Source organism: Rhamphochromis sp. 'chilingali' (genome assembly GCF_963969265.1).
Source record: "Rhamphochromis sp. 'chilingali' genome assembly, chromosome: 9".
Lineage (NCBI taxonomy): Eukaryota > Metazoa > Chordata > Actinopteri > Cichliformes > Cichlidae > Rhamphochromis > Rhamphochromis sp. 'chilingali'.
Window position 1 is genome coordinate 28904190 of NC_137936.1, and position 24815 is coordinate 28929004.

The following is a 24815-nucleotide window of genomic DNA, read 5'->3' on the forward strand; positions in this document are numbered from 1 at the left end:
CTGAATTAATGGCTATCCTACAAAAATATTAACTGTTCTCCATAGTTTCACCACCTATTAGCCAGAACAGTCATGCCCCTTACATTAAGCCTTACCAAATGAAAATGGATAAGATTCACCTGAGATTTTTTTACTAAGGGAGAAACTATCCAAAACCAGGTGTAACTGTGTTGAACATGGGACTCTGTAGGGACTGACTCACCTTTGGAGCCAGCCTTTAGTGGCTGTTAGAGGAACGACACTTTTTTGAACAATTATTTAACACAATAAAAACACGGACTGAGGTTTTTTACCCAGAGAGGATTTGGGTTTAGTAAACTTTTATTCCATAATTGATTACAGTTAAACTGTGTGGAAATTTCTAAAGCAAGATGAAGTCACTGAGTTATTGTGGTTTGTTAACAGCCAGCTCCAGTTATACTGGGTCAGCTGGTTTTAATGGCCCAGGTCGAGAATATTTGGTGGTTCTTCTGGCTCCACCTCCTGATTGGTGTCCTGCAGGAAAGAGAGAAGATGTTTAGAACAGGTAAACCACAAAGTGTAGAAAGTTGTGGTGAACAGGACAGATTTTTTTTATTGTAATCTGCTGGAGGGTCATGGAAGAGCAGATGCTCTGGCTGTGGTTACTGCAGCTGCACAGATGTGCAAAGATATCTGTTAGAAGGTTGTATGGCTGGTGGTTGCACACATTGCAAGATTAGCAGTAAGGAGACCCTGGTTCAAATCCTGCTGATTCCTTTCGATTTCATTTTTTTCTGAATGTTTTAAGACTATATTATAAATTCTGGCTCCACCAAAGATGTGCCTCTTATTAAGTCGCACTTTACTAAAACCACTAAATGAAGCATTATCATTATCCATTATCATGGATCTGTAATTTCATGTATTAATATGGTGATGCGGTGAAATTGAAGCAGTTTCCATGTCTCCTTTATTAACTTTAATGTTTAAATGTGTCCAGTTTAAACTTATAGAACTCTAATGTGCAGCTGTCACCTTATAAACAAACAACAGCTTTACAATGAACAAAATAAAATAATTAACTTAAATTGAAATGTTTGTTATATGTGCTAAATTCAAAGATTAACATTTTTCTGCAGCATTAATCTCTTGTCTTATTTGCAAGAGTGTTGTACTTTACTGTTATATTTTACTATTCTTTCCAGATTTTTCATTGGCATTATATCGTCAACATTGACTCAGGATCAATTCATGAGTCACATGATCCACAAAATACCCATTTTTATATGCGCACACATGGAGCCTGGCACAGAAGCTTAACAGTGAAAGATGATAACCACTGTCATCATCAACACAACTGGTTCACTTCCTATCTCTCTGACAGATCTTTTATGGTGAGTATGGATACATGCTCCTCTAAGATCCATAAAATGACATGTGGTGTGCCTCAAGGGTCGGTTCTAGGCCCTGTACTTTTTAATTTGTATATGTTGCCTCTCGGCAGTGTCATCAGGAGGCATGGAGTGAACTTCCACAGTTACGCTGATGATACGCAGCTGTACATCTCCGTGTCTCCTGATGACACCAGACCAATGGATGCCCTTTTTAACTGTATCTTGGATATAAGATCTTGGATGGCAGAAAACTTTTTACAGCTTAACCAGGACAAAACTGAAGTTTTAATTGTCGGTCCTGAGGCTCAGAGAGAGAAACTCTTGTCTAAATTAGAGGCATTTTCACTATGTCCTTCACTACAAGTGAAAAACCTGGGTGTTATTTTTGACTCTGAGCTTGGTTTTATCCCACATGTTAAACATGTAACCAAAATTGGATTTTATCATCTAAAAAATATAGCCAGAGTCCGCCCTATTCTCTCTCGGGCCAACACGGAGATGCTGATGCATGCTTTTATTACCAGTCGCACTGATTACTGTAATGCCCTGCTCTCTGGTCTTCCTAAGAAGAATATTTCAACTTTACAACTCTTGCAAAACTCGGCAGCTCGTGTGCTGACGAAGACCAGAGGGCGGGCCCACATTACACCGGTTTTAGAATCGCTGCACTGGCTCCCCGTGTGTCTCAGGATCGATTTTAAAGTTCTTTTATTGGTTTTTAAATGTCTTAATGGTCTTGGGCCTTCTTATCTCTCAGATCTGCTTTTACCATACGAACCCTCGCGGACCCTGAGGTCCTCTGGTACTGGCCTTTTGATTGTCCCTAAAGTCAGGACACATACTCACGGAGAGGCAGCTTTTCAGTGGTATGGTCCTCGTCTGTGGAACAGCCTGCCGGAGGAGCTCAGGGCCGCAGAGAACGTACATGTTTTTAAGAACAGGCTCAAGACCCACCTTTTTAATTTAGCTTTTACTTAGCGTTTATTTATTTTTTTATGCTTATTTATTCTATCCTGTTATTCTATTATTAATTTAGGATTTACCTAATATTTCTTGATTTTATTCTTATTCATTTTTTAATCTTCTTACTCTATTTATATTTATATTTATATTGTATCCTGTTCTTATTTATTTTATCATTTTACCCTGTATACATCGTATTGCGTCATATCTCCAGTGTTTCCTCGGAGGGCGCTCTCTGCACCGGGGCTGTTATTGACCATGGCTGCTGGGTCTCTGGGGTCCTCTCAGCCTGGTTGGGGGGCTCCTTTGCCTCCCTCCGGCTGTGTGCCCAGCCCGGAGGCTGCGGTCTGTGACCGGCTCCCGGTGCAGACGGCTCTCTGTTATAATGTTTCCTCACTTGGCTCATGCGAGCCCAGCCCAATTTTTACTCTTTAAGTGTGCGCGTGTGTGTATGTGTGTGTGGGTGGGGGTGGGGGGATATATGTGTATTGAGAGTGTGGGGAGTGAGTTGGAGGGTGGGGTGGGCTGCTTTTAACTATGTAAAGCACTTTGTGCTACATTTTTTCTGTATGAAAAGTGCTTTATAAATAAAGATTGATTGATTGATTGATTGATGATAACTGGAATGTTAGGTTTTGATGAACCAGCTAGTAGAGAGAAAAGTCTGGCTGTGTGGAACCTTTATCATACCAAACCCCTCTAGTCGCACATAAAGCACCAACTACAGCTTGGTTGGATTTAGGCGCCACACCAGGTTTATGGTGAAATCGTTGAGTGCACAGTGAAAATTGTCAGAACAAGACTGCTACATATAACCACCATGCTGGAAGCTGTCGGGACATGCTGTGGAAGATGATGTCAAAGGGGATACTGGGCAAATTATATTTATTTATTTTGGGGAGGGGGGGTAGTTTAATTTGCCAACTTGTGAATTTGAATTTGATAAAATAATACCGTGTATGGTTTCAGATGAAGTTTGAGAAGAAATGTTTTTGTTTCAAGTCAGGACTGAAAACTCAGAACAATCAATAACTTCACATGGTTGCATATTTACACTGAGGTGTTTCGTCATTTCCCATAAAAGATCCTTTTACCAGAGGTGTGGACTCGAGTCACATGACTTGGACTCGAGTCAGACTCGAGTCATTAATTTTATGACTTTAGACTTGACTTGAAAAAATGTTCTAAGACTTGTGACTTGACTTGGACTTTTACACCAATGACTTGGGACTTGAATTGGACTTGAACCGGTTTACTTGAAAAGACTTGATATTTTACCCCAAATATAAAATTTAACATGCATATTATGTAGAGATTGAAAATGTGACGTCATTCACGGGTAGAACCGCAAAGGATTCTGGGAACTCGTGGCAAGCGGTACTAGTGCACGCAGGCTTTCAATTAAAATCAGTTACACAGCGATAAAAAGTAGAGATGGACCGATCCGATATTACGTATCGGTATCGGTCCAATACTGACCTAAATTACTGGATCGGATATCGGCGAGAAATAAAAAATGTAATCCGATCCATTAAATATCAAAAAAGCACCTCACAAAACTTGCGACATGGCGTAACTCGTCTCATAACCGTAGCACGTCGGAGCAGTGTGGTCACGTGATACAGCGGCTGTGTGTATTTGTAGTCTCGCTACCAAACCAGCATTTCATCTCCGAGGAAGTTATCCCAGAGAGAAGTAAAGCAAGTGTGTAAGTTCCTCTCTGAATGTTTGTAAAGCATTCCCACGTTAAGCTTAACAACTGATATATGGAGCAAGTGCCTCTCTCTCTCTCTCTCTCTCTCCTGCTGCTACTTCATGAAACTGCTTAATGATCAGCTGATCGGCTTTTCTGTCGCGACTCCGTCTCTCTTGTTTGCTTTTGGCCCACTTTGCACCAGAAAGAGGAAACCAGCGGCTGAACAACAGCAGCACGTTTAAGCTTGATAAGCTGTTGTTAGAATTTATTTAATATTACTTTCTACACCAGGATCTTTTTCTACGCAGCTGACGGCTGGTAACTGTGCAGGGGCGGATCTAGCAAAGTTTAGCCAAGGGGGCCGATAGGGCATTAACAGGGAAAAGGGGGCACAAAGACATACTTTTCTTTCTTATTCTCATTTAAAATGTCTAGCTTTTAATAAATAATTATCTGAATCTTACACCCAAAGTTTTAATCTGATGTAAAATGTATAGAAGTCCATTACTGTATATAGTAACTGTTAAGTCTAATATACCCTAGTAAGCTATAGTACTTTTTCCTTTGGGAAAGTACCATCTGTGCAGTCTGCAATTCTGTTGAAGAAAGATGTTGAATCTATTTAATTATTCTTGAAAAAATAATTTATTTCTGTGCATTTTTTTTCACACTGCATCAAATTAAAGTTGATTACATCGATTAAGCATCACAAAGTGGAGGGTGGAGGGTGGTTCCCTATTTTTTATTTTTTTTTGCTGGTAGTTTGCAACCCTATTAGTTAGGTTGCTTAATATTTCTGCTAAGTACTCTTTAAAATACCAGAATAGGAAGGATGGAGCAGGTTTAAGTTTATTAGATTGATCAGTGTTGCTGAACTATGAAATATTTTGGGCGCAGTGTACTTTTTACACACAGGTATAACAGAATAGCTTTAGTGCTGTTGTTTATTTAAACTTGACTATGAACTTATACAAAATGCAGCAAGATATTAAAAAACAGTTTTATTGATTAAAAAACACACTATATCGGATTCATATCGGTATCGGCAGATATCCAAATTCATGATATCGGTATCGGTATCGGACATAAAAAAGTGGTATCGTGCCATCTCTAATAAAAAGAAACACAAAAATGGCAAGAAGCTGTTGTATCATTAACTGCAATAGCCGGTCGCATGACAGCCACGGGAAGCCGACGGGTAAAGAGATCGGTTGTTATCGGATTACGTCGTTGAAGAGAAATTGTTCGAGCCATGTTTCCGAAGTAACAAAGACGCGACGGATGGCCTGGATTGCAGCCATTCTAAGACCAAATATAACGTCCCAGAACACTCCAGCTCACAGGTTAGTCTGCTCCAAGCATTTACACGAAGGTCAGTGTTTTTTAGTAGTTAATACGTCATTTTCATAACATAATTAGTGATATAGGTTACAAGCAAGTCTGGCGCTGAACAGAAATTGTCGCGCTATGCTCCTTTGTTTATTGTGCATAAATAGTGAATTGTCCTGACACAATATTGCGTTTCGCCTCTGTTATTATGGTACATTGACAAAAACATATACTTTTATTCACAGGATAAAACAGTTGTTTTGTATCACTAATTGCCCAGTACGATTACAGCATACAATATTATTGTCACTGCTACATTTCTGTGATGGGTACCAGAAATTATTTCCACTGCTAATTAATTACCGTTGAGCTCAAAGGTCCTATTAATAAACGGTTAATGAATGTGTATTTATGACGACAATTTGTGAGACTGGTAAACTTATGATACGTACGATGGTCTTTCGTTCTACACGGTGCATTTCAAGGTCCTGTACCCATCCGTCGGTAAACTGTACCTGGACTTGTTGCAGTGACCTGAAGTTACTAAACTTCATGATCGTATGCGCTCACTCCAAGAACCGTAGGATTATAAATATGCATATAAATATGCTAAGATGAGATAGCTGACTTCATCTAACTAGCAAATGTTGTCCAGGCTACGTTGGTGATACAGTTTTTTTTAATATGTATGATATTTTTGTCATGCGATTTTAAAGCCGGTCCTACAACCGCATCCAAGAATAACATGCAGCGTATCTCAGAACTGTCGGTGAAAATTATTCTTGGAGCTAAGTTTAATTGAGCTGCATTTTAAAGAGGTGCAATTTCACAATTTGTGTATATTTTCTAAGTTCACTATTTTGTCATGTGTTGAGAAAAACACAGATTTAAAATTACATGGTCTAATATTTACATTTAGCATAACTGCAACATTATTTTTTCGTTGTTTTTTTTTTAAAGACTCGAAAGGACTTGAAATTCAAAGTTTCAGACTTGTGACTTGACTCGGACTTTTACACCAGTGACTTGAGACTCGACTCTGACTTGCCTGACATTACTTGAGACTTGACTTGAGACTTGAGGATAAAGACTTGAGACTTACTTGAGACTTGCAAAACAATGACTTGGTCCCACCTCTGCCTTTTACTATTAAACTTAATAAATCATTGCCCCTTCTGAGCTTTGAAGCTTTTTAATAATTAACACATTTCACCTACAGCAATAAATCTGACAGCTGACTGCAGCAAACCACATATTTACATTAAAAGTAATATTCTAAAATTATCTTTGTTCATTTATGTTTTTTTAAGCCTGTCTTGTATGGCAGCTTTTACAGTTATAATCAGAATGTGACTGTTGTGCCAAAAACATTTGCTTTTCCAAGATGAGCTCTATAGACTCTCTATAGGATCCTCTTGTTTGTGGCTTTCTTTTTCTACTTTTTACTTCTTTACTTATTTCTATTATTATTCATGAGTGCATGTGTAATATGGGAATGCCAAAGGTGACAAGGCGAAAGAAAAGGAGTAAAGAAGGAGGGAGAACACAGGGGAAAACATAAGAATAAGAGGACAGAGCACACGTGGAAAACACACAACACATACAAAAAAAACCCCCAAATCACACCTGAAAAAACAAAAACATGGATACACAAACCAGCAATCTACATGTGTGTGTATTGACAATGACAGTGAGAAATTACAATAATGCCCCCAGGAGCCAGAAGCAGACAGAGAAACACCCCGGAGACCCCTAGAGTACTGAAGACCCCAGGTCACATGTCTCGATGACAACTGTGTGCCCCTCCCAGCAGAAGGAGGAGGGAGGCCAGAGATGGAGCCCTCAAGGCCAAAGGGCAACAGCCCCATAGTACCAGACACCGACAATGCTGCCATGAACTGAGAACAGGGCTCCAGATGCAAGAAACTGCCCAACAACCACCAGAACCACCACCGCCACCATGAACCAACAGTCGAGACCCACCCTGGGTAGGGTGCAGGAAATGGGTGTAGGAAGACCTGCCCCGACTTGCCCACGTTGGGAGTGATATGCTGGGTGTGTCAGATTCTATATGTGTGAGTGATATGTTGTTTGAGGGGTGTGTGTGTGTGTGTGCGCTGTCATGATACTTAAGACCGGAATGAGAAAGCCAGTTAAGCATCTGGCTTGGTAAACCCACACCCCATCGCAGGGCGGGGGAGGCAGATCTGGGACCGTAAGCACAGCACCCCAGAGCACCATGGCAACCAAGGTCTACATCCACCGCAAAGGATAGTCTCCCTCACCTGAACACCCCACCCCTTCCACTCCTTTACCTTTTCTAGAACTTGCCTGATTTTGGTGGATACGAGAAAGCTAATGCCCAGAACAGTGGGACTGTGTGCCCCACACCCCTTAAGCCCCACACACTATTTACAGCAATGAGAGTGAGGCTGATGTGAATTATCTCCTGCTGTGTGTAATGTGTGAGAGAACGAGAAAATGCTGCCCAGAAGACTCTGCCCAATTTCACCCTGCCACTCAGGAAATTATGAATCTATATGGAGTCACTTGGGACACTCTTTTCCTTTTTTAAATTAACCTTTACAACAAAAATGTGAAAGAAATCTCAAACATGCTTCATTTCATTAAACCCAAACTCCTGAAATAATCACACAAAGTCTGGAAGTGTAATGACACAAATGGGTGCCACACCTTGATTGAGTGTGCTTAGTTAAGTCTGTTGGAGGGCTTCATAATATAATGGCAGTTGCTATGCACTCAATGTGGCAGAACTTCCGCATGAATGCACAAATGGAGTGAAAGTGTGTATGGAGAGGGTGTAGAGCACAGACAGGAATTGTGTAAAAACATTTAATTAACAAGTATTTTTAATTACAGCACTGTGCAAGAGTGTGGACCGACCCCCATGTTTTTAAACTTTGCTGGTAAAATAGGAAATGAGTGAAACGCTTCAAACATGTACAAACATGAATGTAAATACGGTACACAAGGCACAAACAGATTTTGTACAACTATAATGAGTTTGAAGTCAATATTTGCTATGACCACCTTTATTATTTAACATCTTATGCAAGCTTTCTTGTAATTTGTTTAGTTAGTCTTCAGGACTAGTTCTCCAGGCTTCTTGAAGGATGTTCTTGGCTGCCTTTTGTTTCTTTCTCTGTCAAGATGATCCCACACTGCTTCAATAACATTGAGGTCTGGGCTCTGGGGAGGCCAACCAATTAAGTGCTAATTTAAAATTTAAAATTGGTTCTTTGCTAAGTTGTCTGTTACGTATAGACGTATAGACAATACTGATTCATCCCTTCAGTTAGGCGCTTTTGCACTGCTTGAATGATTTATAGGTCAGTGTAAATTGGTTCAACACACAAAAAAACAAGTGGTCAAGTACAAGGACTGGACTGAAAATGAGTAAAAAAGCAGCCAATGTCCAAAGAAGAACTCTGAAAGGCCTCCAGAAAACCTGGAGAACTATTGCTCAGCTCATATTAATAAAGGTCTGGCTCATTTAAATCAAAATATAAAGAAATGAGAGGTGCCTAAAAAACAAAGTGGAGTCTAACATAACATTTCTTCCACATTGGGTCCCTGGGATTGCAGATCAGACTCACTGGGCAACTAAAACAGCAAATTTATTTCTATTAATTTGAATTTAGATATTTCATATGCTCCTTGCTTCACGCATAATAATTCGGTAGTTTCATATTTTAACTTAATAATTGAAATTTGCAGAATAATGAGTAGATAAAGCTTTAATATATTTACACCTGCTGTGTAAAACAAGCCAGTGGTGGATGGTAGCAGGTGCTTTCTTTCACAATGAAACTATCCAGAGCCAGCGGCTGGTCAGTGAGCTTTTTTAAACTTCTCCTCGTACCCCTGTTTATTTTAAACGATTATTTAAAAGAAAAGAAAATGTTATATATTCTAACTGGATGCCCAAATGATGATGACACCAAATGTGATCCTGTTAATTAACTGACATGAGATTTTTTTCTTTAGTTGGAGATTATCTGTGGCTATGACCAATGCTAAGCTACTCTGTTGCTGTCTGTATAGTCTTACACCATAACATTTAACTGAGACATGACACTGTTTCTAATCTTCTGATCTAACCCTCAGCAAACTTTTTTTTTAAATGTCAGTGTGACCTTGAAGGCTGATTGTGGTCTCAGGCATTAATGTGATTCTGGAGGTCACACAGCTGAAAACAAGCTGAAGCTCCTCTGATAGAGAAGGAATGTGTAAGCTGCAAAGTGAAGAGAACTAAGTGTCCTTCACAAGAACTCCGACAGCATAAACACGTTTAGATAATCTACTTTTTAGTGAACACATGGACATTCTAATAATGACGGATTGAATTTATATAGCGCTTTTTGAGACCTCAAAGCGCTTTACAATTCCACTATTCATTCACTCTCACACTCACACACTGGTGGAGGCAAGCTACAGTTGTAGCCACAGCTGCCCTGGGGCAGACTGACAGAAGCAAGGCTGCCATATCGCGCCATCGGCCCCGATGCAGGTAACATGAGCATCGGCCCCCTCTGGCCATCACCAGCAGGCGGTAGGTGAAGTGTCTTGCCCAAGCACACAACAACCAAGACTGTCCAAGCTGGGGCTCGAAACGGCAACCTTCTGATTACAAGACGAACGGCCAACTCTTGAGCCATGATCGCCCATTCTCTGAGTTATTTCTCAAGCAGCAAGAAATAATGTGTGCTGTTGGATTGTTATGCAGTGTTTCAGTGTTTTATGAAATCATGCAGGAAGATGGCAGAATCTGGAGAAAAAGGAGAAAGCTACACATCATCAGGCTCCAATTACATCGTTTAGTTCTTACATTTTAAAGAAGGAGCCAAATTGTGTGCTGACAAATACTGTGTTTCTCAGTAGTTCTTTATCAGGATTTTTATAAGGATGAACACACGCTTGCTTTTATCCTGAACAATTAAACAAGTATCAGTAACTATACTGATATTGTCCAGGGATATTGTCCACATGTTCTGTGTGGCATTTAATTTAATTTGTGAGCTGCCATTTAAACACAAGCTTTTTTCCCCCCTTTTATTTAAAATCGACATGCCTTCCAAATACAGAGAAGTGGCAAACGGTGGTCTGACCTTTCTCCTTTTCTCCTGAAAGTTCTGATATTATGAATAAAAATATTAAAGTATCAATAAATATATACTCTCTCTATATTTTTATCTTATGTATATTTACATAATGATAAATATTCTATAGAAATACACACTCAAAAATATTAAGGGAACAATCCTTTATCACAGCATAACACAAACTCAGTTAAACCTGAGGGATATTGATCAGGCCAGTTAGAAACACAAACCATTACGAATCTATTTTAGGTGCTTTGGTGCAAATGAAAGTGACAGCAGGTGCACCGGAGAGGCAACAACAAGCCAAATCCCACAAAAGGAACGGTTTAGCAGGTGGTGGTCACAGACCATTGTTCTCTCCTTATCTCTGCTGACTGATTTCCCTCATTTTGCCTTCTAGTGTCCTTAGCACTGCGTGTAACATGAGATGATACCTGCATCCCATTCGGGTTTCACAGCTATTCCAGCTCCTGTAGGATAAAACATCCATATGCGCTATTGCAAAACGGTTGCTGTGCCATTTGCTGTGTTTTCCAGTAAAGCCTCAAAAGTGTGAAGATACCAGGAGAGAGACTGTTACATGATGATAGCTCGAAAGGGCCATAGAAGGGCCTCAAACCTGCAATATGACCAGTATCTGCTCCTTTGTGCCCTACAGCCCTACTCGTGTGCATGTTTTTGACCAACACCTCCGAAACAGGCTCCATGAGCATGGCATTAGGGCCTGACTCCCTTAGTGAGATCTGTGCTCACAGACTAGCATCCTGCTGCACCATTTGCATTCACCTGAGTACACCAGAACTGGCAGGGCCGCCACTGGCACCCTGTTCTCTTCACAGATGAGAGCAGCTTCACACTGAGCACGTGTGACAGGTGTGAAATAGCCTGGAGACGCCATGGCATCTGTTACAGAGTTTTATGGATAATATGAGACTCAAAAAAATCTTAGCACTGTACAAACATAACAAAACGCAATTGAATCAGTCTTGTAAACATCCCAGTGGTCCATGTCTACTGTGGAGAAGAGAGGACATACTGATTATAAATATACTGTGGGAATAAACAAGAGGGCTCATCTCACGCAACACCATCCTAAAATAATATACATTAAATCAGCTGAACCGACTAAAAACTTCAAGTGTTGGACACACTCAGCTTGACAAAGCTTCCTTCTAATTCAGAGCAAGCTAATGCCTCAGTCATGAGTAAAAATAGGACCTCAACCTCCTTGCATCCACAAATAAACAATGAATAAATATATTGGTAGTGCCTGATGATTGTATTGAATTTTCTTTCCCATTCTGTGACTGACTACAACTTGCGATGACTACATGGTTGCCCAGAGCTTGAGGGTGTTGCACAGTCACGCCCACGATTGCACAGGTCGCCTGATAGGAGGCAACCTTTCTGAAACAATTGCAGTCTGACTTGGACAGACTGCAAACACCCTCAGAGAGAGATCATCAGCAGTTTGCAAATACTGACATACTGACAAGCAGCCTACAGGAACAAAGCAAGGACTCAGAACATGGAATTAATTGAATTCTATTATGCCAGCCAACCCACTAAGAGAGGTTATATTAATGAGCAGCAGACCAACATCAACAATGATCAACAAGCACTTGGTAGCTCTGTGCTACGATATCAATAAAGGAAAGCTACTACTGAAGCTGAAGATCAGTATAGACACAATGAGTACGGATATAATGAGGTGACCCTGGTACAAGATGTCAGTGTAACTGAATTATATGATGCCCAACCACCTGCAATCACTGCAGCCACTGAGCCGAGGATGAAGATTGTGCCTAGACTCGATGTTGCAAGATATAAAGATAAAATTACTCTCCATCAACACTATTATTATCACTGAGACAAGCAAGTCCACACTGCTCTTCTTAGGCCTCAACCCCCTAAGCTAGCTCATCACAAAGACTGGATGCAGATTAAATTACTGGATGGACAGCAGCCTCCTAACCTCCAGCTGACAGCCACCTCGTCCCTCTCCTCGTCTCTGCACCCAACTAAGAGCCAGCCGGCCGCCAGTAGCATCGAGTGTGTTCAAAACCTGAATACAAGCCAGTAACTGAATCTGGAGAGCTGATTTTTATTTTTCACATCAACATTAAAAACTGGCCAGATGATGAGCTTCTCTGAATACAGGGCTGTTTTGATCTGACAGAGTTGTAAAACATCAAACACCAGCATCTGGAGACCTTCACTCAGTCAGTCCTTTTCTACATTAAGTGCTGTGTAGAGAATGTAACAGTAACCAAAACCATCCGTGGTTTTCCTTACCGAAAACTTCGGATGATAAGTGAAGTACAGGCTCTGATCAGAACTCATAACTCTGCCTTCAGGCTGAGGGACTGTTCTCTGTACAACACTGCCAGAGCCAACCTGAGGAGGGGCATCAAACAGGCAAATGAGGCATACAGGATGGGGAGGCTTCCTCACTGATAACAACCCCCGCCAGATGTGGAGAACTCTCACCAACTACAAAGGCCAGAACCCTCCAACCCCCGACAGCAGGTTCAAACTTGCTGTCAGGGGCTAACCTCAAAGCCTTCTTTGTTCGGTTTCAGACCACCCCTCCCCCACACACAGTCCACAGAGGATGCCATCACCCTTCACAGAGCGCTGAGCCATCTGGAGAACAGGAAGAACTACATGAGGATGCTCTTTGTGGACTACAGCTCAGCAATCAACACCATAATCTCAGACATCCTCACCACCAAACTGGACCACCTTCAGAACCCCCCGTCACTTGCTCCTGGATCAAAGACTACCTACCTCCCCCCTGACTGTCACTCAGCACCGGATCCCCACAGGGCTTTGTTCTCAGCACCACCGTGGTTAGACTCATCTCTGATGGAGATGAGACAGCATACAGGGCGGAAGTAGAGAACTTGTCCCACTGTTGCTCAGAAAACAACCTGAAGCTGAATGTCCTTAAAACAGAAGAACTCATAATAGACTTCAGGAGGCACAGACAGGTCCACTCCCCTCTCATTAAAAATGGACAATGGGTGGAATCTGTCTCCAACTTCAGGTTTCTGGTCACCCACACCTCTTCCAATTTCACCTGGACCCACAACACCAATGTCCTGGTAAAAAAGGATCAACGGCAGCTGCACTTCCTCCTTTTCCTAAAGAATAACCTTGACCAGAAGCTGCTGGTGGCCTTCTACAGCTCCTCAGTGGAGAGCATACTCTCCTACTGCCTTGGTGTTGAGTATGCTGGAGCCACTACTGAGAAGAGGACAGCTGTGCAGTGTGTAACTAACACCACCCAAAAAAATCATTGGCTGCCCTCTGCCATCGCCAGATCCTCCTGTCTCAGGAAAACCAGAGCCATCATAGGTGACCCCTTGCACCCCGCTCACCACCTGTTTGATCTGCTGCCCTCTGGTTGGCACCTCTGGTCAGTCCTAGGGATGGGTACCGGCTCTGACATAAACGGTAGTAACCAGACCAAAAAGCAGCGTACATTTCGGTGCTTTTTTTTTTCCTGAGATGTCATGCACTTTGGATTCCAGCCAATCATTTTACCTTTGCGAGCATAGTAGGCGGGCCCAGGTACGTACGTTCTTTTAGAGCAGAGCTACAGATTAAAAATGCCCAAAGTGAAGCGGTCAAAAGTCTGGCTGTACTTCACAGGAGGTAACTCCTCGAATCTGATGAAACACCTGGCGACGTATAGCATTTTGTTAAAAGCCGAGAAATGCGCCGTATTTGATAGCTTGCTGCGAGACCTCACATCGTGCACATCTACTGCGCGTGGGTTGCCTGTTATATGACCCTGAGTTAGCAACATCCCCCAAAAACCCGAAGAGTAGAGTCCTGGCCCCTAGCCCTGCCAGTGTAGCAGAAACGATGATGGATGATGATGGCAGTAGCAGCCGTTCTTCTCTGTGTCAGTAGCTTAATGTTGTTCGTGTGTAATGTACGTTGAGTAGGCTAACCACGTTATTAAATTAATGCACGTAAGGTGAACTAGCAAACACCGTCGTAGTTACATGCAGCTGTCTTCTTGTTTGATGGCAGATACTCCCTTCACCCTGGCCAAAAAGGCTAAAATGACCAAAGAAAAAGTGAAAAACAGCTAAACATGAGAGGTTTTTGGACAAAGTTTGTGTTTTTTGTCCATTGTTTAAGCACTGCTTCCAGCCAAGAGTGATACCATAAATCCCCTATAGCTGCAGAAAAGGCCAATATTGTTATCTTTTTACAAAAAAACAGCTGAACATGAGAGGTTTTTGGACCAATTTTGTGTTCTCCATTCTTTAAGCACCGGCACCATTTCAAAAGTACCGGTTTGGTACTGGTATCGGATAAAACCTAAACGATACCCATCCCTAGTCAATCCCACACCTCCAGACTCACAAACAGCTCCATCCCCTGGGCCATTCGGACTGTCAATAAACACTATCCCTTCCCATGACACCATGGAGAGTTTCTACCGTGAACAGGTAGCAGTGCTTCTTTTTTCTTTGGGCGTAATGGCATAATGAAGGGTGTGCCTTCAGTGCTTCCCTAAGGAGTGCACATCATAATCTAGATATTAAAATCTTTCTTTTCACCCTTACTGTCAGTTTTAATAACTCAGAGAGGACATGAAGATTGAGATCAGTACAGTCTTGGATTGCTATGAAGTAACACACAGACTAATCATTAATTAGTAACAGCGGATGAGCAGCTGATGTTTATTTTACTCAGCGGTGCTAGAAATTAGAAGCTGTGCAGCAGTGAGGTTGAGAGATGTGCGGTAGCCCTGCAGCAGAATGCTGAGGTACAGCAGTGTGTCTGCACCGATGTTCGTCTGTGGATGCTGGCTGCCTTTTGTTCTTTTGTTGTGTCAAGATGATCCCATTATGCTTTAATAGTGTTAAGCTCTGAGCTCTGGAGAGTCCAATCCATGACTGATAGTGCTCCATTGTGTGTTTTTTCAATCCAGGTATGCTTTTACTGCATTTTAAGTGTGTTTGGGATCATTGTCGTGCTTAAAAAATAAAGTTGCTGCCAGTCAGATTATTTCTAGATGGTATTGCATGTTGGATTAAAATCTGACTTCTTTGAGCGTTTGGTTACCGGGGTGTATGTGAGCAGGTTGTTGAATTTACGTGTGAGGAATTTAATTGAGTGAGTGGCCATGAATACCTGCGCCTATGAAATTATTTAATTTCTTGTGAAATCATTTTCTCTCGTGCGCCACTTTTGACACAAATATAATTCCATGATGCTCCTCTTTTGTTCAGCTGGCACTGTATATTTATGTGTTACTACAGGCTACAGTAATAGAGTGCAACATTAAATCTCCCATCACCCTCCTCTTCCTCTGCCAGCTGCAGCTGTAGGGCCTAAAACTTATTTTGGTTAAAACCTCCCACCTTTCCCTCAAGTGCACACAGACACATGGAGTCAGGCCTCTTATCTCTGAGAAGAGGCAGGCAAGAGGCTGCACATCCCAGGAAACAGGGGAGATGTTGAAGAAGGCTGTCTAATATGAGGATTTGTGAGTCTGCTTAGGATGTCAGCTGTACCTGTATGTGTGGCATGATGGATGGTGGAAAACTCCCTGTGTGAACTGAAAGGGTGTAAACATGGGGAAAACCCATCTGGGGGAGGGGGAGTAAACGGTCATGCTTTCAGATTCGGTGTGTGTTCATAAACCTCATTCTACTGAAGGTCCCAATATTTTCTAAAATGCAGACTAGTCGACTAATCTTAAGGAACTAAACAGTCAAACTAGACGATAAACTAATGAAAAAGCTTAAATATGAAAACCGTTAAAATCATTATTTTAAACATTAGTCAAATTTATAAACATATGCACACAGTCCCAGATTAGTCTGCTGTGTGAGGCTAACATTAGCAGCCTTTTTGCAGGTTATTGCTGGATGAGGCTTTATATTTCAGTGAGACAACCGTTCATTTTCTGCAATGCACAATAGCGCCAGATCAGTGAGCTGCAAGCAGCTAACTGGTGTTGTAAAATATGAAAGATTTGTATCTTGGTGCCAAATAGTGAGCGCAGCATTGTTTAACTATGTCGTCCAGCCATTTGCAAACGTATGGCAGCCGCAGTCCACCACAACACAGTGCTCAGAAAAACTAAAGGAACACTTTGAAAACACATCAGATCGCAATGAAAAGAATAAAATCATGTATCTTTATTAGAGATGGACCGATCGGTCTGATACTGACCTAAATTACTGGATCGGATATCGGAGAAAAATAAAAAATGTAATCCGATCCATTAAATATCACGAAAGCACCTCACAAAACTTGCAACTCGCCTAACTCACCTCAGAACGTTAGCACGTCGGAGCAGTATGCATCACGTGATAGAGCGGCTGTGGCATGGTGGTCTGGATAGCATTTGGAGCTTCGCTAGCAACCCGGCATTTCATCTCCGACAAAGTTATCCCGAGAGAAGTAAAGCAAGTGTGTAAGTCCATCTCTGAATGTTTGTAAAGCATTCCTGCGTTAAGCTTAACAAGCGACTGCCTCTTCTTGCTGCTACTTCGATCATGAAACTGCTTAATGATCAGCTGATCGGCTTTTCTGTCGCGAGTCCGTGTCTCTTGTTTGCTTTTGGCCCACTTTGCACCAGAAAGAGGAAACCAGCGGCTGAACAACAGCAGCACGTTTAAGCTTGATCAGCTGTTGTTAGAATGTATTTAATATTACTTTCTACTCGAGGATCTTTTTCTACGTAGCTGACGCTGGTAACTGTGCAGGGGCGGATCTAGCAAAGTTTAGCCAGGGGGGCCGATAGGGCATTAACAGGGAGAAGGGGGCACAAAGACATACTTTTCTTTCTTATTCTCATTTAAAATGTCTAGCTTTTAATAAATAATTATCCGAATCTTACACCCAAAGTTTTAATTTGATGCAAAATGAATAGAAGTCCATTACTGTATATAGTGACTATTAAGTCTAATATATATACCCTAGTAAGCTATAGTACTTTTTCCTTTGGGAAGGTACCATCTGTGCAGTCTGCAATTTTGTTGAAGAAAGATGTTGAATCTATTTAATATTTCTTGAAAAATAATTGATTTCTGTGTATTTTTTTTCACACTGCATCAAATTAAGGTTGATTACGTCGATTAAGCATCATGAGGTGGCGCGTGAGGGGTGGTTCCCTATTTTTTATTTATTTATTTTTGTTGTTGCTGGGAGTTGGAACCCTATTAGTTAGGTTGCTTAAGTACTCTTTAAAATACCAGAATAGGGAGGATGGTGTAGGTTTAAGTTTATTAGATTGATCAGTATTACTGAACTATGAAATATTTTTTTTTGCATACAGGTATAACAGAATAGCTTTAGTGTAGTTCTTGTTTTAAACTTGAGTATGAACTTATACAAAATGCAGCAAGATATTTAAAAAAAACAGTTTTGTTGATTTAAAAAACACTATATCGGATTCATATCGTATCGGCAGATATCCAAATTTATGATATCGGTATCGGACATAAAAAAGTGGTATCGTGCCATCTCTAATCTTTATCTATGGTTACCTACATATATGGACTGGGTAATGTGATAGGAACAGAAAGATGCTACACTGTTTGATGGAAATGAAAATGATCAACCTACAGAGGGCTAAATTCACAGCCACCCCAAATTCAGTGTGAAAAAATGATACAGCGGGCTAGTCCTGTCATGGTTCCGAGTCTGTGGCTTAGAGTTCTGCTGTGTCCGAGTTTTGAAGTTCTGTTAAATATCTTTAGGTTGTTAGGTTCACATTTCATGTATTATTCCGGAACTCCTGTTGTAACTTTCTTGTCTCAGTTACTCTCCTCTTATGTCCTGTTAATTTTAGTCTTGTCTCTGTATCTCTCTGTGGTTTCTGATGTCATATTGAAAAAAAGGGGAAAGAGCTAAAACAGTCAAACCGAGGATGACCTGAGGGGCTGCACCAAGAACCAGTGTAAGACAGATATAAATTATTTTGACCTCCAAGTCATGCAGGGTCACTCTAGATTCTTTTGGTGCTTTTTTGTAGCCTTTATTTTCGTAGGACAGCAGAGAACAGACAAGAAAGCTGGAAAAAAGGCCAAGAGGAAGACCTGCAGGAAATGGACCGAATGCAGATTGGAACTTGGGCCTCTTGGCATATGGGTCGCCTGCTCTAAGAACAAAACCTGTGCACACAGCTATCTGAGAAACACTCAGAAACACAGAAATTTGTTGGATCTCTGTTTAAGATAAAGTACCTAAGACTTACCTCAAATGGCTCAGCTAAGGCTCTAGAGCTGACGTAGAGAGGGTTGGGGATGGAGACCAGTGTGGGTTTGGGCCTACCTCCTGTTGCACCATCCTCATCCTCATTCTGTGACAGAGAAAAGATGACTCAGTATTAATCCAAGATAAAACTAATAACAATTCACAGCTTAAGTATGTCTTGAAGGGAAAAAAACTTTATTAGCTCATCAAAACCTTGTAAGTGCTTTTTTAGCATATTTAACTTAAGTTTCCATTCATGCATTGTTTTTATGACCCAGTTAAATTTATTTTGACTCCCCATTCATTTAAACTGGAGCTTCAAAATAACTGCCCAGAGGTGTTACCAAATCAAGTGGGAAGACATAGCTCTAGAGGGACTTAGTTATAAGTAATTCTGGTGGGGAAATAATCTATGAATCGCATGCAGCTAATGAGGCAAAAATGTAAAAAAATAAAAATACTGTAACCAGGACAACAAGGAGCATTGTGTGTGTGTGTCTCACTCTGAAGTAGTGGAAGCGGAAGGCATCAGTCTTGTGTTTGAAGACATAGCAGCCGAGTGCAGCCAGTGCACACACCAACATCAACGTCACCAAGATGGCCGTCACTGTTGTGCTTGAGTGGGCGTGGCCTAGGGAAGTGTCATGGTAGCTCTGCAGAGGACGTGAGGAAAAGACAAGAATCAGTAAAATAAAACCATCTAATCCTCACCACACACACTTCTGTTTAGCTCTAATCACTATGACAACACTTTGCTCCACTGTTGCCATGGTGACGTGATTCTGCTGGGTCATCATGACCAGCTTCATTTTCCCAGAGGATGATAAAAAATTTAATTGATGGATTAAAGCACAAGGATTTCAGTTATTGTGAAGGTCGCACATTGACTCATTACACAAACACTATGTTGGTTCACACTGAAGTTGTTGAATAGGTCCCCATACATTAGAGCTTTTCAGTGTCTGTGTATTGCTGGTTTCAACTTAAATTAGTTATCTGGAAATATCTGTGTAGTCCTTTCTGGTGTTCTCCAGTAGAGCAACACCTGTTAGCAAAGTGACATCATATTAAAACCCAAGCTTTTAGGACCATCCATCAATCCATCCAACCATCTGTCTCTTCCGCTTATTCTCATTGGCAATTCCACATTGGTAACCTCTTCTCCTGAGCAACTCATGCTGGAGATAAGAGATGAGCAAACACTAAAACATAACCCACTGAGAAGTTAATTATCTGAAAATTGGCAACAACATTTTCAGTAACTTGTTAACAAACCGCCTAAACTCTTGTGGCCCATTTTGCTAGCTTTCTCACCTTAGCAAACGGCAATGTACAACAAAAGAAAATGTCACATCCACTGGCACAAGCATCGTTTTGGTGTTGTTTCAGCCGGCTGTGCACCTCTTTGTTTTTGTAACCTTGTTTGTTGCGAGTATATAATAATGATTTCTTTGAATCCCTGCTTGTAATTTTTTGATTAAATTCAGTTTTATTTATGTAGTGTCAAATCACGACAGCAGTTAACTCAATGTGCATTATGTTGTAAGGTAAAGACCCCACAATAATACAGAGAAAACCTCAACATTCAGAGAACCCCCGATGAACAAGCACTTGGCAATAATGAAAAGGAAAAACTTCCTTTTTAACCAAAGAAACCTCCAGCAGAACCAGGCTTACGGAGGGGGTGACGAGAGGAAGGAGGAAGACACAATAAAAGGCATACTGCAGAAGAGAGCCAGACATTAATAACAACTAATAATCAAATGGAGAGTGGTGTATAAACACACAAAGAGTAAATAGTGAAGAAGAAACACTGGGAAGCCAATCTAGGTCTATTGCAACATAACCCGGGAGAATCACCTCATTTACTCAGTATCTGGTTAGATACTATATTTCTAAGATTTTTAGGGCTGACTAAATTAACCTCAGTTTTATCTGAATTTAGAAGCAGGAAATTAGAGGCTATCGAGGACTTTATGTCTTGAAGACATTCCTGTGTGTCATCTGGCAGATAAAAGAAGGTATCATCTGCATACCAATGAAGTCTGTTGGACTGTATAATTAACCTTAGTATGTGAAGAAGACTCCCCATTTACTTAAATAAACTGGAGTCTATTAAATAGAAGTAACCACTGCTGCAAAGTACATTTAATACCTGAGGTAGGTTCAAATCTTTTTAGTAAAATGCAGAACAAGAACAGACATGAGTCCACTATCAGAGGCCATAAGAAGATCATTTGTAACCTTCAGTAAAGCTGTTTCTGTGCTGTGATGAGCTCTGAAGCCTGACTGAAACTCTTCAAATAAGCAATTCCTCTGCAGATAATCTGTTAGCTGTTTTGCAACTACTTTTTAAAGAATTTTTGAGATATAGGAAAGTTTCAGATTGTCTTGTAACTAGACAAGACTGTTGGGCCAAGTAATGGCTCTTTAAGTAATGATTTAATTACTGCCACCTTAAAGGCCTGTGGTTTCTAACATTTTAATAGAGATAGATTGATCATATTTAAGATCGAAGCATTACTTAATGGTAGGACTTCTTTGAGCAGTCTTCTAGGAATGGGGTCTAATAGACAGATTGATGATTTGAAAGAAGTAATTATTTGAACTTAATTCAGAAAGATCAATTGAAAAGAGAGTCTAAATAAATATCAGAAGCACTGAAAATAATAATGTGTTACATCTAAGTAACACAGAAGTAATAATAGAAGATGGCTAAGCATTTGTTGCCTGTTTTCTCTGAGCTACTTGAAGAGATAATGGTGATAAGAAAAGTCAAACCATACAGCAAGAAGCATCCCATCTTACTTCCTGTCAAACAGTGGGGATATCCCTTAGCTTCCTCTGAATGCCACAAATGGAGCTGTTGGTAGAGAGGCACCTTTATCCAAAACCCCCTCTATCTTTGTTGACCCGACCCTCCGCTCCAATGCAGACCTAGTATCTCTGAGAAATGTTCCAAGGCAGTGGTTTTTCTCATTGAGTTTCCTCAACACATCTTCTATACTAAAGGCTTACTAACTTGAGCTAGAACATGATGTGACAGCTAAAACAGATACCATATTGTGGGAAGTAAACTGAGTACATCCTCCATCACCACAAAGTGGTGATACAGGCTACTGGGAAAGCCTCATGGTTTTTTTTTTTGGTTTTTTTTGCCTGTCCCGTTTGGCTCTTTTGCCATCAGAATTATTGTCTAAAGGCGAAGAAAGATGCCCAACGGATTTACTTTACCAAATGGACCATCCCAGCCTTGCCGTAATGGTCTATTTGATTCACATTTTATTGTTTATTTTATTTTTTATTTTCACTTGCTAGATACGGGACAGACTTGAATGAGGAAAAGAAAGGGGAGAAATAAAGAGGGAAAGAAAAACAGCGGAGAAGAGGGACGGGGATAAAGGGCAAAAAACAAAAACCAACAAAATAAGCAGACAAAAAATACATATATCAATCCCCTGGATCACCTGTTGAGAAAGAAAAAAGAAAACAAGCAGAAGAAGACGAGAGCAATAGAATAAACAACATCACAATTAGGGCTGCTCAATTAATCGAATTTTAATCACGATTACGATCTGGGCTTTCAACGATCATTAAAAATGACTGAGCCGATTATTAGCCCCTCCCTCATTTATCCGCGACACCTTAAAGGCCGGTCCGTGAAAATATTGTCGGGCATAAACCGGTCCGTGGCGCAAAAAAGGTTGGAGACCGCTGATTAAGAGGACCCGAGGGAAGCTCGGAAAGCTAAGCAGAAGTTATTTGGAGAGTGACTGCCGTTGGTTGAAAAGAGAGTTTAAAAAAAAAAAACTTCAGTGGTGTTGCACACTATTTTATATTATTTTTTAAAGTCATTGTTAACCCTTTAAAGCCGGTCAGAGCAGCAAGCTCCGTTTTGCGTAACTATTTTTAAATCCCTGTAGAACCTGAACCGCGTAAGCTAGCGCAATAATTTGTTTTGCATATGAAACCGGAGGAGTTGTACTTACATCTTATGCCATCAGCTTGTCCTCGGTCACGGTTTCGTTCCACATATAGCTTTGCAAAAATTGCATAAAAAGCGCTTGCAGGAACAAAAACATAATATTCCAGAAACACGCTTTGCCGTTCCTATCAGCTGTTCGTAACACTTCCCACAGTGAAATGATGCACGTGCTGTTTTCTTTGCAAATTTGCATCATAGGATTGTTTTTTGTTTTTCCTGCAGTATATAAAAATTGCTGTATCTCCAAAATAAAACTATGAAGACACTCAAAATAAATTTCCTGTGGTGGGAAACTATTTTTTGCAACTTTATTGTATTTAAAGTTTTGAGGGATAAGCCTCTTAAATTTCTCCAAGTAGAAATATATGTAAACAAAACAAAAGCGATTTTCAATTTTTTTTGTAGTTTATTGCACTTTTTTGCAATTTATGTAATTACTATGGACTTAATGCATGCATATATTAAAATATGGGCTATAACAGTTGTATTGATGTATAGCAACTTGAAATGCTCCCACAAATGGCACTACAACATGTAAAAAAAATAATATAAGCTATGGTGGACTTGGTTCTATAGTAGGTCTTAAAGGGTTAAATAAATATCGTCAAATAATCGTGATCTCAATTTCAGTGAAAATAATTGTGATTATCATTTTTGCCATAATCGAGCAGCCCTAATCACAATGATATATGGAAAAATAACAGTAAATACTAAATATTAAACATTATTGTGCAGCACGTAATATCGACAGCGCACAGTGTGCTTTGAGGTAGGAGCCAAAAAGGGTGTAGTTTGTGTGTGTGAGCACCCGTGTGTACACCTGTGAGCATGAATGCGCTTGTTTTTAAAAGGTTCCTTCATGTAATGATCTTCTAGAGGGTGTGGGAAGCCACAGCCCCGTCCACCAGGGCATGAAGCAGGTATGGAGGAGAACACAAGAGACCAAGGAAGACTAACAGAGGGGCAGCTGTGCCACTATCCCAGAAAGAGCTGACGAGAGTCCCAGATGAGGGGTCACTCAGCAGCCGCGGAGCAGAAGCCGGGGGGGTTGCAGTGACGTGCCCGTGAGCTCCCCTGGCAGCCAGCTGTGCCAGAGTGACCGAGCCCCAGGCCGAGAGGCCGAGGGCACCCCACCCCCGAAGTGGCCCGAGCGAGCCCCAGTCTCCAGGCCCCGATAAGCAGCCGCCAAGGAGTGAGCCGGTGTGTACCTGGACGCCCATCTCCGGACACAAAGAACCACCAACGCACCGATGTCTGAGGGAGTCCGCCACTGGCAGGGGAAGTGGTGGTAGGGGGAGATAGGCCTCCATACCTTAGAGGACCTGAGATGTCCCCAGAGAGGTGGCGTCTGATACCCGACCTGACATATGGACACAGACAAACAGGCACACACAGATACAAACATCCATTCCCACCCTCATGCTCTCATATGCACTTACTCCACACTCAACCAACGTGGAGACAGACATAGAGAGACACTGTACACACAATCACACTCCCCAAGCGTACTCTAAGCCCCGGCCCCACAGAGCCCGGGACAGCCCACCTGACCCCACCACAGAGAAAAACTGCACCCACCCAGTCATCCACTCATCTTCCCGACTACAATAGACGCCCAGGCTGAGATCTTCCTCCACCTCTCCTGTATCTCCCCCTCCTGCAGAGTGAGTTCCTGAAGAGAGGAGAGCTCCCCCTCCCCCAACCTCCCCCACCAGTTGAAGAGCCCCCCAGGTGGCTCGATGCACCGGCAGCACCCTGCGCCAGGACTGGGCCCCCATACACCCACCCGCCCACAACCCCGGCAACACACCAACCAGGACCCAAGCCCCCGAGGCCCGGCCAGGGCCCCAGCCCAGAGACGGAGCGCCCCCAGAACCTCACGCCCGTCCCGGACCCACCCAGGGGCAGCCAGGCTACCAGGTCAGTAACCCACGTCCGTCAGCACAGACCCTCCCTAGCCCTGCTGCACGCAGCCATGAGGAAACCGTCACCTAAGAGCCAAAAGAGCCCTTAATAGGCCATCACCGCTACCCCGGGTTGAGCCCTCCAAGGAAGATGCTCCTGGGGAACCCCCCGACACCCTAAGCCTGTCCCTACCCCCACACCAATCACGACAGCAAACCAAACTATGA

At 41.7% G+C, this 24815-nt stretch overlaps 2 protein-coding genes across 3 annotated transcripts in view; one reads left to right on the plus strand and one right to left on the minus strand.

The window, feature by feature from the left end:
• Positions 1 to 290: 290 nt before the first annotated feature.
• Positions 291 to 24815, minus strand: part of stab1 (stabilin 1) — a 182097-nt gene continuing 157572 nt past the window's right edge. For both annotated transcript variants that reach the window (XM_080891129.1, XM_080891128.1), the window contains 3 exons: positions 19202 to 19351; positions 18700 to 18804; positions 291 to 495 (listed from right to left, as the gene is read on the minus strand). In XM_080891129.1, coding sequence (XP_080747255.1) covers positions 436 to 495; positions 18700 to 18804; positions 19202 to 19351 — 315 coding nt within the window. In that variant the 3' untranslated portion in view covers positions 291 to 435. The remainder of the gene's footprint in view (positions 496 to 18699; positions 18805 to 19201; positions 19352 to 24815) is intronic.
• LOC308402360 (uncharacterized protein) lies at positions 935 to 4650 on the plus strand. The gene is made up of 2 exons (XM_080891131.1): positions 935 to 1355; positions 1466 to 4650. The coding sequence occupies exons 1-2, from the start codon at positions 1291 to 1293 to the stop codon at positions 2331 to 2333; spliced, it is 933 nt and encodes a 310-aa protein (XP_080747257.1). The 5' UTR covers positions 935 to 1290; the 3' UTR covers positions 2334 to 4650.

Coding starts and splice junctions, on each gene's coding strand:
- LOC308402360 (XM_080891131.1), top strand. CDS start 1,291: ATGATAACCACTGTCATCATCAACACAACTGGTTCACTTCCTATCTCT. Junction 1,356..1,465: donor TCTCTGACAGATCTTTTATG/GTGAGTATGGAT, acceptor GCCTCTCGGCAG/TGTCATCAGGAGGCATGGAG.